The sequence below is a fragment of the Neomonachus schauinslandi genome, chromosome 1 (assembly GCF_002201575.2).
Source record: "Neomonachus schauinslandi chromosome 1, ASM220157v2, whole genome shotgun sequence".
NCBI classification, from domain to species: domain Eukaryota; kingdom Metazoa; phylum Chordata; class Mammalia; order Carnivora; family Phocidae; genus Neomonachus; species Neomonachus schauinslandi.
Window position 1 is genome coordinate 117345551 of NC_058403.1, and position 14717 is coordinate 117360267.

Sequence of the window (14717 nt, forward strand, 5' to 3'; positions counted from 1 at the left end):
AATTTTATATCAAAAAATTACTAAAGGATTTGTATTGGTTCTGAATTTTTCTTTTTTACTTTAGGTGAATTCATTCTTATTTCTATTTAGAAGGTATTATTATTCATGTTTTGCAAATAGGGAAACTGAAGCCCAGAGAGTTGAAATGATTTCCAGAGAATTCAAGATGTATTCCTGAACCAACCTGTCATAGAAAAATTCTAGGACTAACAGTTCTTCAAATATATTTAATAACTTGTGTAGGGGAGAGAATTTTCATTTAAAATCAATCTAAATTATGCTAATGCTTTGGTTTGCTTTAGATTTGGTGTACTGCAGGAGAGGAGTTAAAATAACTTAGGGTTTAGGAATATGATCCAGACACAAATTCATGGACACATGGTTCTGGTGCCAACTAGACCTCTGGCTACTGTTTTTCTATATATGATAGTTCTCTTGAGGGTTATGTTACCTTTGAGAATTTTCTGAATTCCCTTTTCCAAAATAAAACTACATATGCCTAGAAGTCCTATGCTAGCACTTCAGGACTTTGACTAAAAAATGTGGTCAATTCTCTCCTCCACTGTCAACCATAGAGAACTCTAGTGATCGTGACATTTATGAAAAAGTTACCATGAGTCTCACTCAACAAATCTTAGTCCCCTAGTATTAAATTTACTTTGTAATTTAAAAAGAAGTTTACTTTAAAATTTACATGCTCATTGTAAAAAAAAAAAAAAAAAAGCATAGTTAAGTCACTAAGATTAAAAATAAGTCTTCTCACTACTCTCCATCCTACAACCCAGGATGCATACAGTTTGGTATTTATCCCTCTGGGGTTTTAAAAAATTCATATACAAATGTGTATACACACAATTTTTCTGCAAGAAAGCAGTTTAATCCAACATTTTTTATGCTATAAATGCTCATATTAAGAAAAGTTCAAATAAACAACTTACTGTGACACTACAAAGAACTAGAAAAAGAAGAAACTTATCTGAAATTTAGTAGAGGAAAGAAATAATAAAAATCAGAAATAAATAAGAGACCAGAATAAACAATAACTTAACACTGAAAGTAATGACCAGTTTAAAAAAAAAATGGCAATGTTTTGTATATACTCAATTTTAAAATAAAAATGGAATCATACTAGACCTATTATTTTCTTCTTTTTTAAAAAAAAATTTATTTATTTATTTTAGAGAGGCAGAGAGGGGATAGGGGTGGCAGAGGGAGAGAGAATCTTAAGCAGACTCCCTGCTGAGTGTGGAGCCCCACACAGGGCTCGATCTCACAACCCCGAGATCACGACTCTGAGATCAGTCATTAAGCGTCTGCCTTCGGCTCAGGTCGTGATCCCAGGGTCCTGGGATCGAGCCCCGCATCGGGCTCCCCGCTCAGCGGGAAGCCTGCTTCTCCCTCTCCCACTCCCCCTGCTTGTGTTCCCTCTCTCGCTGTGTCTCTCTGTCAAATAAATAAAATCTTAAAAAAAAAAAAAGATACTCTGATATAAAAATAAATAAATAAAATGACAACACATTATCAACATTGATAGGACTAAGAAAATATTTTACTGAACATTTTCTGTGCTGGCTGGTAGTGATAACAATGTTGTCTTTCTAGGTTTGTGTAAGAAGAAACCTTCCTTCTCTCTTTATTATAGGATCTACCAGGCTGCATTCATTCATTCATTCATTCATTTGTTTATTTATTTTATTATGTTATGTTAGTCACCATACATCATTGGTTTTTGATGTGGTGATCCACAATCCATTGTTTGCGTATAACACCCAGTGCTCCATGCAGTACGTGCCCTCCTTAATACCCATCACCGGGCTAACCAATCCCCCCCTCCCCTCTAAAACCCCTTTTGTTTCTCAGAGTCCATAGTCTCTCATGGTTCATCTCTCCCTCCAATTCCCCTGCCCATTTTTCCCTTCCTTCCCTAATGTCCTCCATGCTATTCCTTATGTTCCACAAATAAGTGAAACCATATGATAATTGACTTTCTCTGCTTGACTTATTGCACTTAGCATAATCTCCTCCAGTCTCATCCATGTTGATGTAAAAGTTGGGTATTCATCCTTTCTGATGGCTGAGTAATATTCCATTGTATATATGGACCACATCTTTATCCATTTGTCTGTTGAAAGGCATCTCGGCTCTTTCCACAGTTTGGCTATTTGTGGACATTGCTGCTATGAACATTGGGGTGCATATGGCCCTTCTTTTCACTACATCTGTGTCTTTGGGGTAAATACCCAGTAGTGCAATTGCTGGGTCATAGGGTAGCTTTATTTTTAAATTTTTGAGGAACCTCCACACTGTTTTCCAAAGTGGCTGTACCAACTTGCATTCCCACCAACAATGTAAGAGGGTTCCCCTTTCTCCACAACCTCTCCAACATTTGTTGTGTCTTTCCCTGTCCATTTTTACCAGCCTGCATTTAAAAATGGAAAAGAACTCAACTTTTCCTAATTGTATATTAATAATATACACACCAAGGAAACTCCTTGATGAACAATAACTAAATTATTATTTATTTATTTAATTTTTTTTAAAGATTTTATTTATTTATTTGACAGAGAGAGAGAGACAGCGAGAGAGGGAACACAAGCAGGGGGAGTAGGAGAGGGAGAAGCAGGCTTCCCGCCGAGCAGGGAGCCCGATGTGGGGCTTGATCCCAGGACCCCGGGACCATGACCTGAGCCGAAGGCAGATGCCCAACAACTGAGCCACCAAGGCTCCCCCTAAATTATTATTTAAATATGAACTTAAGTCCAATGCCACAAAAGACCAATTCACTGGCCAATTGAGGATTTATGATACAGTAATTTCTGCTTCTTGGTGTATATACAAAATTTTGTTTAAAACCTAAAACCAGAGCACCTGGGTGGCTCAGTCGGTTAAGCGTTTGCCTTCGGCTCAGGTCATGATCCCAAGGGCCTGGGATCAAGTCCCTTGTTGGGCTCCCTGCTCTTCAGGGAGTTTGCTTCTCCCTCTGCCCCTCCCCCCACTTGTGTTTTTTCTCTCTCTCTCTCAAATAAATAAAATCTTTAAAAAGATTAAAAAAATAAAATCTAAAACCAGTACTACCTTATGGTAACTGGCTTTGATGTGATGGACTGATATTTGATGAACTCTGAAAGTGTGTAAATTCCAGCTAGATGACAGAGATATATATCATTTAGACTGGAACTCTCATTATAGTAGCAAGGCAGTAAAGGAATCAAATCCTAGGGGTGAGGAGGGAGGGGGTGAGGAGGGATAAGATCTTTATAGAATAATGTGAAAGAATGTCTATAATATATATTTAAGAGAAAACAATAATACATCAGGGGTACCTGGGTGGCACAGTCGGTTAAGCGCCCGACTCTTGGTTTCAGCCACCCAGGTGTTCCTGTGTTGTCATTTTAAACAAGAAAGAATAAGATAAATCACAATTACTGATGGAAAGCAAGTTATTTCTACAAATTAGAAACAAATATCTGCAACATATAACGGGAAAATCGAGGCAGATTTTGGCAAAAAAAGAAAGTGTGAATTATAATTTAAAATATTGATATAGGGGCGCCTGGGTGGCTCAGTTGTTAAGCGTCTGCCTTCGGCTCAGGTCACGATCCCAGGGTCCTGGGATCAAGCCCTGCATCGGGCTCCCTGCTCAGCGGGGAGCCTGCTTCTCCCTCTCCCCCTCCCCCTGCTTGTGTTCCCTCTCTTGCTGTCTCTCTCTCTAATAAATAAATTCTTTAAAAAATAAATAAATAAAATATTGATATAATGATAAGAACAATTTATAAAATATTACTATTGTAATCTGTTACAGTTGAAATATTTTATTTTTCTGATCAATAATTATAAAAAAGTAAGATGAATTATCTTTACCAAATTGTTTATAATGATTATCATATTCTGATCTTTTTAAATAATACTTTACTTTTCTTTAAAAATCCATTGTATTGCCAATCTCCAGCATTCTGAAATTCTAAATGTTGGTTACAATTCTTGTGATTTTTAGAAAATGTACTAATGTAAACATACCTATGGTTTGAAACTAGAAAAGTTGGATTTTGGCCATAAAACTAAAACACAATAAAATATTTACCTGTACAAATGATTAATGTATGGGTTGACCCCCAAGGAATTCATCCAGTTCCGAAATGTTCTCTCCTCCTTGCTCTCTCCTAGAGTAGATACAAGTTCATACTGATGATTCAGGACAAAAGGCATCAAGAAATATGTTTTAAATCATCCTGGCAGGTGCAAACCAACCATACATACTTTGCTGTGGTTTCTGCGATACTACAATCTTTTGGGGAAAAGTAAGTCTTACTGTCAAAGTCCCTTCCCGCCCCCTCCGCCCCTCTGTTTAGAAGGCCTCCATTTGCTCTAAATTTCTCTCTCTAGAGTCCTTTCTTTGATGTCTGTGAACTACTGAGTCATAGGTTTCTCTGTCCAGAAAGTGACAAAGAAACTTATATGGTCATATCTGTAGTTATGATTACATGCAAAAGGGACTGGCTAAAAATTAATGAAACAAAATCTTTTAGCAGTCAGGGTAACATTAGCACAGTAAACACAAAAGAAAAGCTGTGCTTTTCCCAATGCAGTGTTTCTAAATTTGTACAGATTTTGGTTTTACACGGGAAGTTTCTGGGCACACAAACTTACATTTTAATTACACCAAACAGCAATGAAGGGGAGAGGGAGATTACAGGTAATATAAAAATAAGCAATGAAGGGACAGAACTATTTTACAGGCTTCCTGAGTTATTTTAGGTTGTCACTACTGAAAATACATGAGGGACACAGCCCCCACACAGGGTGCTAAGAGAAAGACATCTTATCCTAGTCAGTCCCTAGACCTCAGAGATCACCTCAGTAAGAAACTCCTTGCAGGCACTTTTAACCTGTGATTACCTAGCCTCCCTGAGCGTTCCCTTCATAGCATCTATAAGAAAACATGGGCTATCATGTACCACAAAGTAGGCAGAGAGCGAGAGGGACTCTCCTTGCCATGTCTGCTTCTAGTCATCTCCCAGACTGCAAATAATCCTAAGTGACTATCTGTAGTATTATTTGTTTTCAGCAAAGGTAGGGGGCAATAGAATATCCTAACCTACATCTCATCACCAGACTCGTGAAAAACGGAAACATTTACGCCTCTCATCACTTCTAAACTGCAGGCAAGTTCAGGTTACTCTCTAGACTTTGACTCATGTGGGATTCCCAGAACAATGAATCATCTAAATCTATAACCATCTGGGCCCCAGGAACCCATTTCTATAGAGCCGTCCCTGCAATCATCTTCAGAATAAGTGCCACAGGTAATATAACCTTGCACACCTTGCACATTTTAGTAAAATCTAAAGGATTCTGTTACTTTGTGCAGCTGTTCGGGAAATAATCTGTCCACTATATTTTCATTTGATTTTCTATGCTAATACCTAATGGCATTCCCAGAATCTACTTTAATTCTTGCTCTATTAAATTGTGTAGCCATATAATTTCTTAAATTGCATTCCCTCTGGCCTGCATAAAAGGTAACTGACCAGGCTGTTGTATCTGCCACTATCACTTTATGATAAATAACCTATTTGAAAACCCTTTAAAAAAGAACCAAGTTAAACTAAATATTCCTAGGAACCGTGCTTCCTTGTTTGTAGGAGTTATTAAACAAATATAAATTAAATATCTGAATTTTCCCCAAAGCAACATAAATATAAGCATTCTATCATCAACAATTTGATGCATGTGATTTGGGTTTACCTTTTAGCTGTTTCTATATTAAAATCTGTAACAGATTTTTCACTAGTAATTAGAGAAATTTTACATTATTTCCTTCTGGGAAAATCCAAGTTATGTTTTAAAATTACAAACATTGATAGTATAACAATAGTTTAATCTTTAACTGAAATAATATCCAAATTCTGCTGAACCTGATGATACAGCAAATAATACTTAAAAAGATACTAGTATTTTGACTGAGTTCCGAAACTGTTATAAGCTTCAGGGGTTCGTATTTCTTCCCATTGTTCTCAACTGATTATATTGTTATTATTTTCATTTTTGATGCCTGGAAAGTAAAATAGATTATGTAAGTGAGCATTTATTTATCTAATGCCATTTCAAATTGTCTTGGTAAATAAATGCTCAAAGCCAGAAGCACTATGCATTTGTGCAAGAGCCATGGTAAAGCATTACAAAAACATATGTATTCCAGATTGTAAATGTTGTCTGTATTGCAGACAACTAAAGCAATCTTAGAAGTTAAATGTTCACTGCTGATATAAAAGATAGAAAAAACTACAAAACATTTCATTTTCAGGGCCAAACTGATACCTGCAATTGACAAAAGTTTCAGAAAAAAATAACAAATATACTACAAGTAGACTACTAAGAGGAAAGAAAAGGAACTAACATATATTTAACACTCACTAAATGTGCGAAGTGATGTTTTCCTCTTTCCAACCTATTACTGAACACATACTGTATGCTAAACTCTTTCATTCATGAAAGGTCATTTTAACTTGCTCTGTAATTCTTCAAAATTAGTATTATTAATCTTGGCTTATAGATGAGAAAACCAAAGCTCATGGAAGTCACTCAGATACTAAATGGTGGACCCATAATTTGAACAAAGTGTAATACCACAGACTATTTATTTTCTATCACCACAAATGAATTCTGAGATGGCCTCTCTATACATAGCCCACATATTTGGCTCAATTTAATATGAAGGTTTTTTTATTTAGTTGGGCTTTTAATTTTCTCTAATTCCATTCAGATAAAATTCTTTGCCAGTGAGAACACCAATGTGGGATGTGATAAGGTCAAGCTTCAAATTTCGTAAGGATCTATAAAACCAAATTTACAGAGGAGAAATTCCAATGACAGTTGAAGTCAAATACCTTTTTGGCAGACGTATCAGGATATACATATGTTCTAAATAAAGATGATTGATAAATATTTCCCATAGTATCTTCTTATATAGAGTAAATACTAATGGAAATGCTTAGCAATCCTATTCACACTGAAAAATTCCAAAAGCATGCTCAACACTAGCAAAAGAATTCAAACATGACAAAAGAGCGAGCAAGTTGGAAAAGACACCTAGCAAGAACTCAGTGACTATAAAAAGCAGATCATTTTTAATATGCCACTCTAAACAATGCCTTCTATTGTAAGATACAGAGGGATTTTGAAATTTTCCAGACTGATGAAAACTTAGCAGTCTTCCATTTTAATTTTTTTAAAGTTCTAATCCCTCACCCTCAATTGCTCTGCTGAAAAATCTATACTTTTATCTATCTTCCCACTCAATTACATACCTATGCAGAGAACATAGTCTTTTTTTGTTTTGAGAATACAGTCTTTACCTTTCCTCTCAATTACATATCTGTGTAGAGAATATAGTCTTTATTTTACTGGACCTCAGGAAGAGTGAATTGAATTAATCATATTCCTCAAAGAACATACTTCTTAAATCTGAAACTTCTTTCATTAATCAAGAAGATGCAATTATAAAGTGTCAAGGACACTGGAACTCTGGTTGTGGCAGTCAAAGAGAAGATCATGAAACTGATTTCTCATTCTATCCCCCTCCCCGGGGAAGGAAGGGAGTAAGGCAGGAGATGTGAGAGAAAGGACACTGCAACATCAAATTCTCCCTGCCAACAAGAATCTTACTTGAAGACTGCCTTCTCCAAACCAGGGCAACTAGTGAGAATATTTTAGGATGGGCCCCTCCCTCTGACTGCTGCCACTGTTTCCACCTTTAGTTCTGATTCTAATGTGGGTTTGGGTATGCGTGTCAGAGTATGAGAACCAAAAAGAAGACAGGCCAGGAAACAAAGATATGGAGAAAGAACTAGATAGCAAGAATGTTTTTGTTGTCATGACAATTCATCATAAGCTTCAATGACAGTAAAGAAACGTAACATAACTAAGTAATACAAAATAGAACCTAAACAGATCCTTCCAAAGATTACTAGTGATAAAAGGTAAGTGTGTTTATTCACAGGAGAGGGATAAAGGCTTTACAACATGAAATCCAATTGTCAAAACTGATTTTTACTGTGTTTACAACTATAGTATCCCACCATTATAGAAGGCAAATTCAGGGGAGAGTTTACATAATCAAGCCTTGCTGTGCTATTCTAATTCAGTTTCATTTGTGTTTCTTCCTTGTTGTCATTCTTTAGGCATATTAAGACAGAAAAAACACAGCATGAACAATGCAAAAAATAAATATCAACCCAGATAGAAAGAATAAATGGTACTAATAAAAAGGATGTTCAGAATGAATATATTTATAGAGTATAGAAAAGTACTAAATACAGTACCTACATTAGGAGGGGTCAAATCTGCATTTCACGAAGCAAAACAGGAAAGTATTATAAATTATGAGACAGATAACAATAGCCCACACACAACAAGACAAGTAATGAATATTTAAAATTTTTTCATGTACATTAAAAACATTAAAAAGAGAACAATACTGGAGTCCAACTGTAGCTTTCAAAGGAGAACAAAAGCTACAAAATGATTATTTTTTCCAATAGATAATTCATTGTCCATATTGGTGGTGGAGTTATGTTATGTGGCCATTTAAGAGACTACTTTAAATGTATGATAGTTTTCACTAAACTCTGATGGAGAAATGACAGACAAGTAAAGATTTACCCCAGCATTCTCTTTTAACAAAACCAACAACCACTTTCCTTAATACGAGCTTTTTAATGGATGCACATGCCTACACACAGTAAACTGCATCTCCCACCACAATCCCCTACCTCTGACAGTGAAGTAGGTCAATACCACAAGATACATAGAGTGAAGCAATTAAAGGCAGAAAGAACATACCTTCCAATAAATTCATATCGATGTCATTATCAGGCTTGTGTAGGCACGGGTATGTGTTAAACAGATTAGCTACAAAAGCTAAATTAAGTTTAGGATTGCCTGAAACCACATCTGCAGGAGTAACAAACTGTTTGCAGCCCAGTTTATCTGCTTCTTGAAGCATGAATCCAGCACGCTTCAGGTCATTTTTCTCCTGAACAACAAAATAAAACAAAAATGGTCAACATTAAACTTTTTTTTTTAAAGATTTTATTTATTTATTTGAGAGAGAGAGAATGAGAGAGAGAGAGAGCATGAGGGGGGAGGGTCAGAGGGAGAAGCAGACTTCCCGCTGAGCAAGGAGCCCGATGCGGGACTCGATCCCGGGACTCCAGGATCATGACCTGAGCTGAAGGCAGTCGCTTAACCGACTGAGCTGCCCAGGCGCCCAACATTAAACTTTTGATTGGCATAATTTTTTTATTGATACACATATTTAAAACTAATCACTTTTCTAGAAATATATTAAATGATAGATCAAAATAAACTCTCAAATTTTGTATCAGTCAGCTCCTACTGGTCAAATTATAGATAATTTGGTCAAGATCATGTATTAGAATATCTTTTGGCTAAGAGGCTTAGTTATCTCACCCATTCTACTCTGAATAATATTTCCAGTAGACTCTTTTCGCAATGAAAAACAAGTTGGGATACAAATAAAAAATTATTAAAATCAGAACAACAGCACTTTTCACAAGTGCGAAATCCTAGAAACAAACCAAATGCTTGTTAACAGGAAAGGAGACAAACTGTGTCATATTTACACAGTAACATTGAACAATGTGAGTGACTCTTAGCAATATATGTTCAAAATAAGCATTTAAGTACAAGGTAATAAGCTTTATGTGAAGTTAAAAAGTAAAATAAAAAATTTAATTTTGTAAGGGATATATTTGGTTGAAAGAAAACTATATAAAAAGAGAAGCAAAAGAACAATGAGCGTTAAGACTGAAGATGGTGATTATCACATTAAGGTGAGGCAGAAAGATGGAATAGGGAAGAAGAGAGCTAAACATAAATTACTATCAAGGTCTTAGCTTTCTTGTTGGATTGACGGTTCATACGGACTTGTTAAAATTTTAAAACAACTACAAACAAAAATAAATAAAAAGAGATGAGACATGCATGGACCCATGATGAGAGTATATCATGACCAAGAATTATGACTTATCTCATTTTGTGCATCAGTTACAAAAAAGTAAAAATGTAAATGAAATCAGAGAAAGCAATAGGTTGAACGCTATTAAACAATAAAAAGTTCCTAACGTAGACATGAGCAAATAATAGTATGTGGACCTTATTCAGATCTTAATTCAAATAAACTATAGAAAGAAAATCTGACATTTAAGACGCAATTGGAAATGCCAATGTTGACTAAATATTTTGATGATATTATAGAGTATTGCTAATTTTTTTAGATCTGATAAGGTATTACGGTTATATTTTTAAAGTTTATCTTCTAGAAATACATATTGAAATACTTTTCGATGAAATGTTATGATGTCTAGGATTTGCTTCAAAATAACATGGGGGAGGAAGTACAGGTGATAAATGAATAAAGACTAATCATGAGTTGATAGTTGTTGAACCTGGGGGATGAGCACAGGGTAGTTCATTATACTGAGTTTGTTCATTTTTTTACTATGTTTGAAATTTTCTGTACGTTCAAGTTCTTAATTTTTTGACTCACACTAATTTGCTAATTTTGCAGTTTTGCAATACTTTCTCAAATGTTTCATTGTAATAATGTAAAATATAATTCATTTGTAATGTCTCAATTTGCCTTTAAAACCATTATGGATGTTGCACTTTAAGTACTTAATAGATTTTCATACAAACTATATCTGATCAGATTTTAATGTTTAGACAGAACTATCCCCAGTATTTACAACTTATGCTAAAAAACGGGCTTCCTAGGAAATGCATTAGCTAGGCCAGGATCTGCGTCAGTCCTTCCTACACCATAAACACTAGGAATTGCCATCTTTTATTTTGTATATTTCTGAATATAAGTTGGAAGAACTGATCATCAGTTGCTTAGCAATGGTTTGTTACTCCCTTTCCTAGTATACAGTGATAGTCACCAAAGCACCCTTGTGAGTTCCAGTTATATTGCACCAGGAAGAAGTGGATGGAGGGTTGATTCCACACATACTCAACATTAGAATTCTGTAATTCCCTTTCTTCAGTTATGACAGCCAGATGGCTTAGTATGGAGATCTGAAGCCTAGGGCATGAAAAACTTCTGAAGAACAAAGGGCCCAGGTTTAATGAAGAGCTGAGGACTCCATCAGGGAATGCTGCCTGTAGAGAACTGCACTCTAAATTTGACTGTTCTCACTAGTCAAATTCACAGAGATAGAAAGTACAACAGCGGTTACCAGGGGCTTGGGGGAGAAGGGAATAGGGCGTTATTGTCTAATGGGTATAGATTTCACTTTGGGATGATGAAAAGTTCTGGAGATGGATAGTGGTGATGGTTGCACTCACTGCAAATGTACTTAATGCCAAAGAACCATACACTTAAACATGGTTAAAATGGTAAATTTTGTCAATGTATATTTTACTGAAACATAAAAACCTTTAATTAAAAACTGTACTTACATTAAATCCTGAAAGGTCAATGGTAATGGCAGGTTCATCACCCCGGTCACCTTTTGGTGCAATCTGATTAAGCAGATGAAAATAGGCTCTTGAATCCTTTAAGGAAAGACATGAAATAGAATTTTTTTAAGTGAATAAAATCATCATTTGATTTAGGAAAATAGTACTCAAACTGAAGAAATTGTCCTCATCTTAAAGAACGGAATAACTTAGTAACTTTACTTGTTACAGGCTCCTGAATGCACTATGCTGGTTTCACACCTCACAGCTTCTAGCGACACTGTTCCCTATACCTAGAATACCTTTCCTCACCTTTTCATTTATTTACACCCCCAAGCATCAGTTAAGATTAGGGTCAAGTATTATCTTCTGGAAGCCTTCCCCCCTTTAACGCGGACTGGCCTTGTGACTTGCTCTGAACCACAGAATGCAATAAAAGTGATGTACTGAGGCTTCCAGGCCCAAGCTGTAAGAGCTTTTGCTTCCTCCCTCTTGAAGTTAGCTTCCACAGAGGAAGTCCAACTATTTGAGACTATCACGCTGTGAGGAAGCACAAGCTAGCCTTATGGAAAGGCCTCATGGAGACGCTGTGAGGCACTAGACATGTGAGTGGTGCCCTTGTGCACCCCCCAGGCTAGCCCAACTGACAGCTGCATACAAATGAGTTTGATCCCAAACAAAAGCATCTGAAGCAGAACTACTTAACCAAGCCGCATTAACCCAAAGAATCATGAGAAACGATAGGGTTATTTTAAGCTATTAAGTTCTGAGTGGCTTGTTAATAGCAATATGTAACAAATATCCATCCACTAAATGTCTATCTCCCTGTGTAACTGGTGAGCTTCTCAAGAGCTAAATCTTTGCAACCCTATGCCTGGCATAATACCCCACAGGAAGGATTTAATAAAAATCTGATGAACTGAATTTTAAAATAAGAGAGCTCCCCAAAATAAATTTTTAAATGAGCATATAATAGATGAAAGCAGAGAAATACAATGTCACTTCAAAGAAAGATTGTCATCTAAGCCCATTATGACAAGAACATAATCTGACTGAAGGTGTTAATATATCTAGAGATAAAATACGAATAAATGCCAATGCTGATTAGTCTGGTGGGGAAAAAAAGCATAGAGAAGGGGTCACAGGGACCCAATCTGGCACTGCATGTCTAGGGAGTGACCATGGGAGAACTGTTAGGCACACTGACTGTTACAGTTTCATTGATAAGCTCTCCCGATAGGGAGAGAAGCATTTCAAGCTATTTTGGTTGAGAAACATACCTGAAGAATTCTTTTTGTCTACTGATTCCCTGTGCCCTCGGATATTTGGTCTCCTATTAGCTGGTTATTGGCAAAGTGGGAGTAAGAATGTTGAACTGGTCAGGCCCACAAGGGCCGCTAGTCCAGTGAACAGATGAAGTCTCAGTCCAAATTAATAGACTGACATCCTCATTATGACTTAGTCTCTCTGTGGCATATAAAATGGGAAAGAATGCTTTAATCTGCTAGGGCTAGCATCTCCTTCTCACAGCCAGTTGTAGTTCTTCTTAAATACCAATAAACCAGTTTTTCTTTATTGCAAAAGAAAATTTTGTCCTTTTTATATTTTTAAGTCCTTATTTAAATTCCAGTTAGCTAATATACAATGTAATAGTAGTTTCAGATGTCCAATACAGTGATTCAACACTTCCATACAACACCTGGTGCTCATCACAAATGCACTCCTTAATCCCCATCACCTATTTCACCCATTCCCCTATCCACTTCCCTTCTGGTAACCATCAGTTTAAACCAGTTCTTTTTTAAATAAAAGGATTTTGCAATTATAATTGGGAGATCCACCAGACAGAAAAATGCAAAATTTCATTTTCTACACTGTGTCCTTATGAATTAAACTTCAATTCGAAATTAATTCTGAACACTTTTTGTTTTTTTGCATTCTACATCCTTATTTTATATCACAGTTATGAACATTAAGATATAAACCTTAATGTCTTGGCTGAAGTTTTTGATGGTGCGCCATCCTGCATTGGTCAGGTGGTAGTTCACCCATCGCAGCAGTAATTCCTCTGGAGAAAGCTTCATCAGCTCTTCTAGATCCTCACCTTCATTTAGCAATGCAATTAGAGCTGAAAAGAAAACAATGAAATATAAATTCTTCCCACAGTAAGTACACGTCAATGAAAAGTAAATATTTTTGATGATCTTACCATCATTCCTGGAAATCTCAATATCAGCCAAAAGACCAACTTTGATGATCTGCCAGAGAAGTCCCAAGACCAAGTGAGGTTTTCCTTCTTTAAGATCCTGTGCACCAATGTTGACCACTGTGCAACCGATGGCTGAGGCAGAATTCAGGGCTAGGTTTAAGTTTTCCTGAATTGCCACAAAGAAAATTACGTGTGAGAAAGTACTTTCCAAAGTCTTACTGACAAGTTGTGAAGGCAAATAAAAAGCAAAAGACTGTGAAAATTCAGATTTTGAAACATAAGTAATATCTATACAAGCAAAACACTACTATTCAAAAAAAAATCCCACGGTTTTAACCAGCACTTTACTACTTGATCTCTTTCCCTTGCTTTCATAGTTACTATGTCATTTTCATCCCTTCGTATTTCTCTTCTTTCATACATCATGATACTACATAAACCCATCATCATGAGGTAAAAAACTATGTTATCAAACTTTACAGTCTTTTACAAGTAAATGAGGCTTCTTTTGGATAAAGTTTCATGGGAAACTGGTAGTATTCTAGTTGATCTATTCCCAGAGCTTTAAAATGACTAAAAAAAAAAAAAAAAAAGACAGATTTAATATCCCCAGTAACACTTTGCTCCTTCCCAGAGATCTTTTTTTATTCTACATTAGTATGCTCTTTCAAGCCTCCTAAAGATCTAGACTATGACCCCCTACTCATATTGGAAGAATGTCATCTCTAAAAATAAAACTGTAAAAGACTTAGCCCCTCAGGCCTATCCTGTAGTTATTGCAAAATAGCTATAGAATTTTTTTCTTTTTCTTTAATGCACTGCGTACAAATGTTAAAAGTAAAACCAGACAATAAATTTGTACAACACTGAGAAATGCTGTATTTCAGAGCCAGTGTCATACAAAATTATGCGACACGTGTATCCTAAAAATAAGATGTATGAATATTTTCAACAATCATAGATATTAAACAAAGCATCCTGACACAAGATGTGAAAGAAAATAAACTTCTGGCAATTGCAATCA

General features: G+C 35.9%; 1 protein-coding gene across 1 annotated transcript in view; it reads right to left on the reverse strand.

Moving 5' to 3' along the window:
- PLS1 (plastin 1) overlaps positions 1 to 14717 on the reverse strand; it is a 107794-nt gene that overhangs the window by 15013 nt on the left and 78064 nt on the right. Inside the window, exons 7-11 of the mRNA XM_021678729.1 lie at positions 13694 to 13859; positions 13470 to 13612; positions 11485 to 11580; positions 8842 to 9034; positions 4082 to 4160 (exon numbers count right to left, since the gene is read on the reverse strand). Coding sequence (XP_021534404.1) covers positions 4082 to 4160; positions 8842 to 9034; positions 11485 to 11580; positions 13470 to 13612; positions 13694 to 13859 — 677 coding nt within the window. The remainder of the gene's footprint in view (positions 1 to 4081; positions 4161 to 8841; positions 9035 to 11484; positions 11581 to 13469; positions 13613 to 13693; positions 13860 to 14717) is intronic.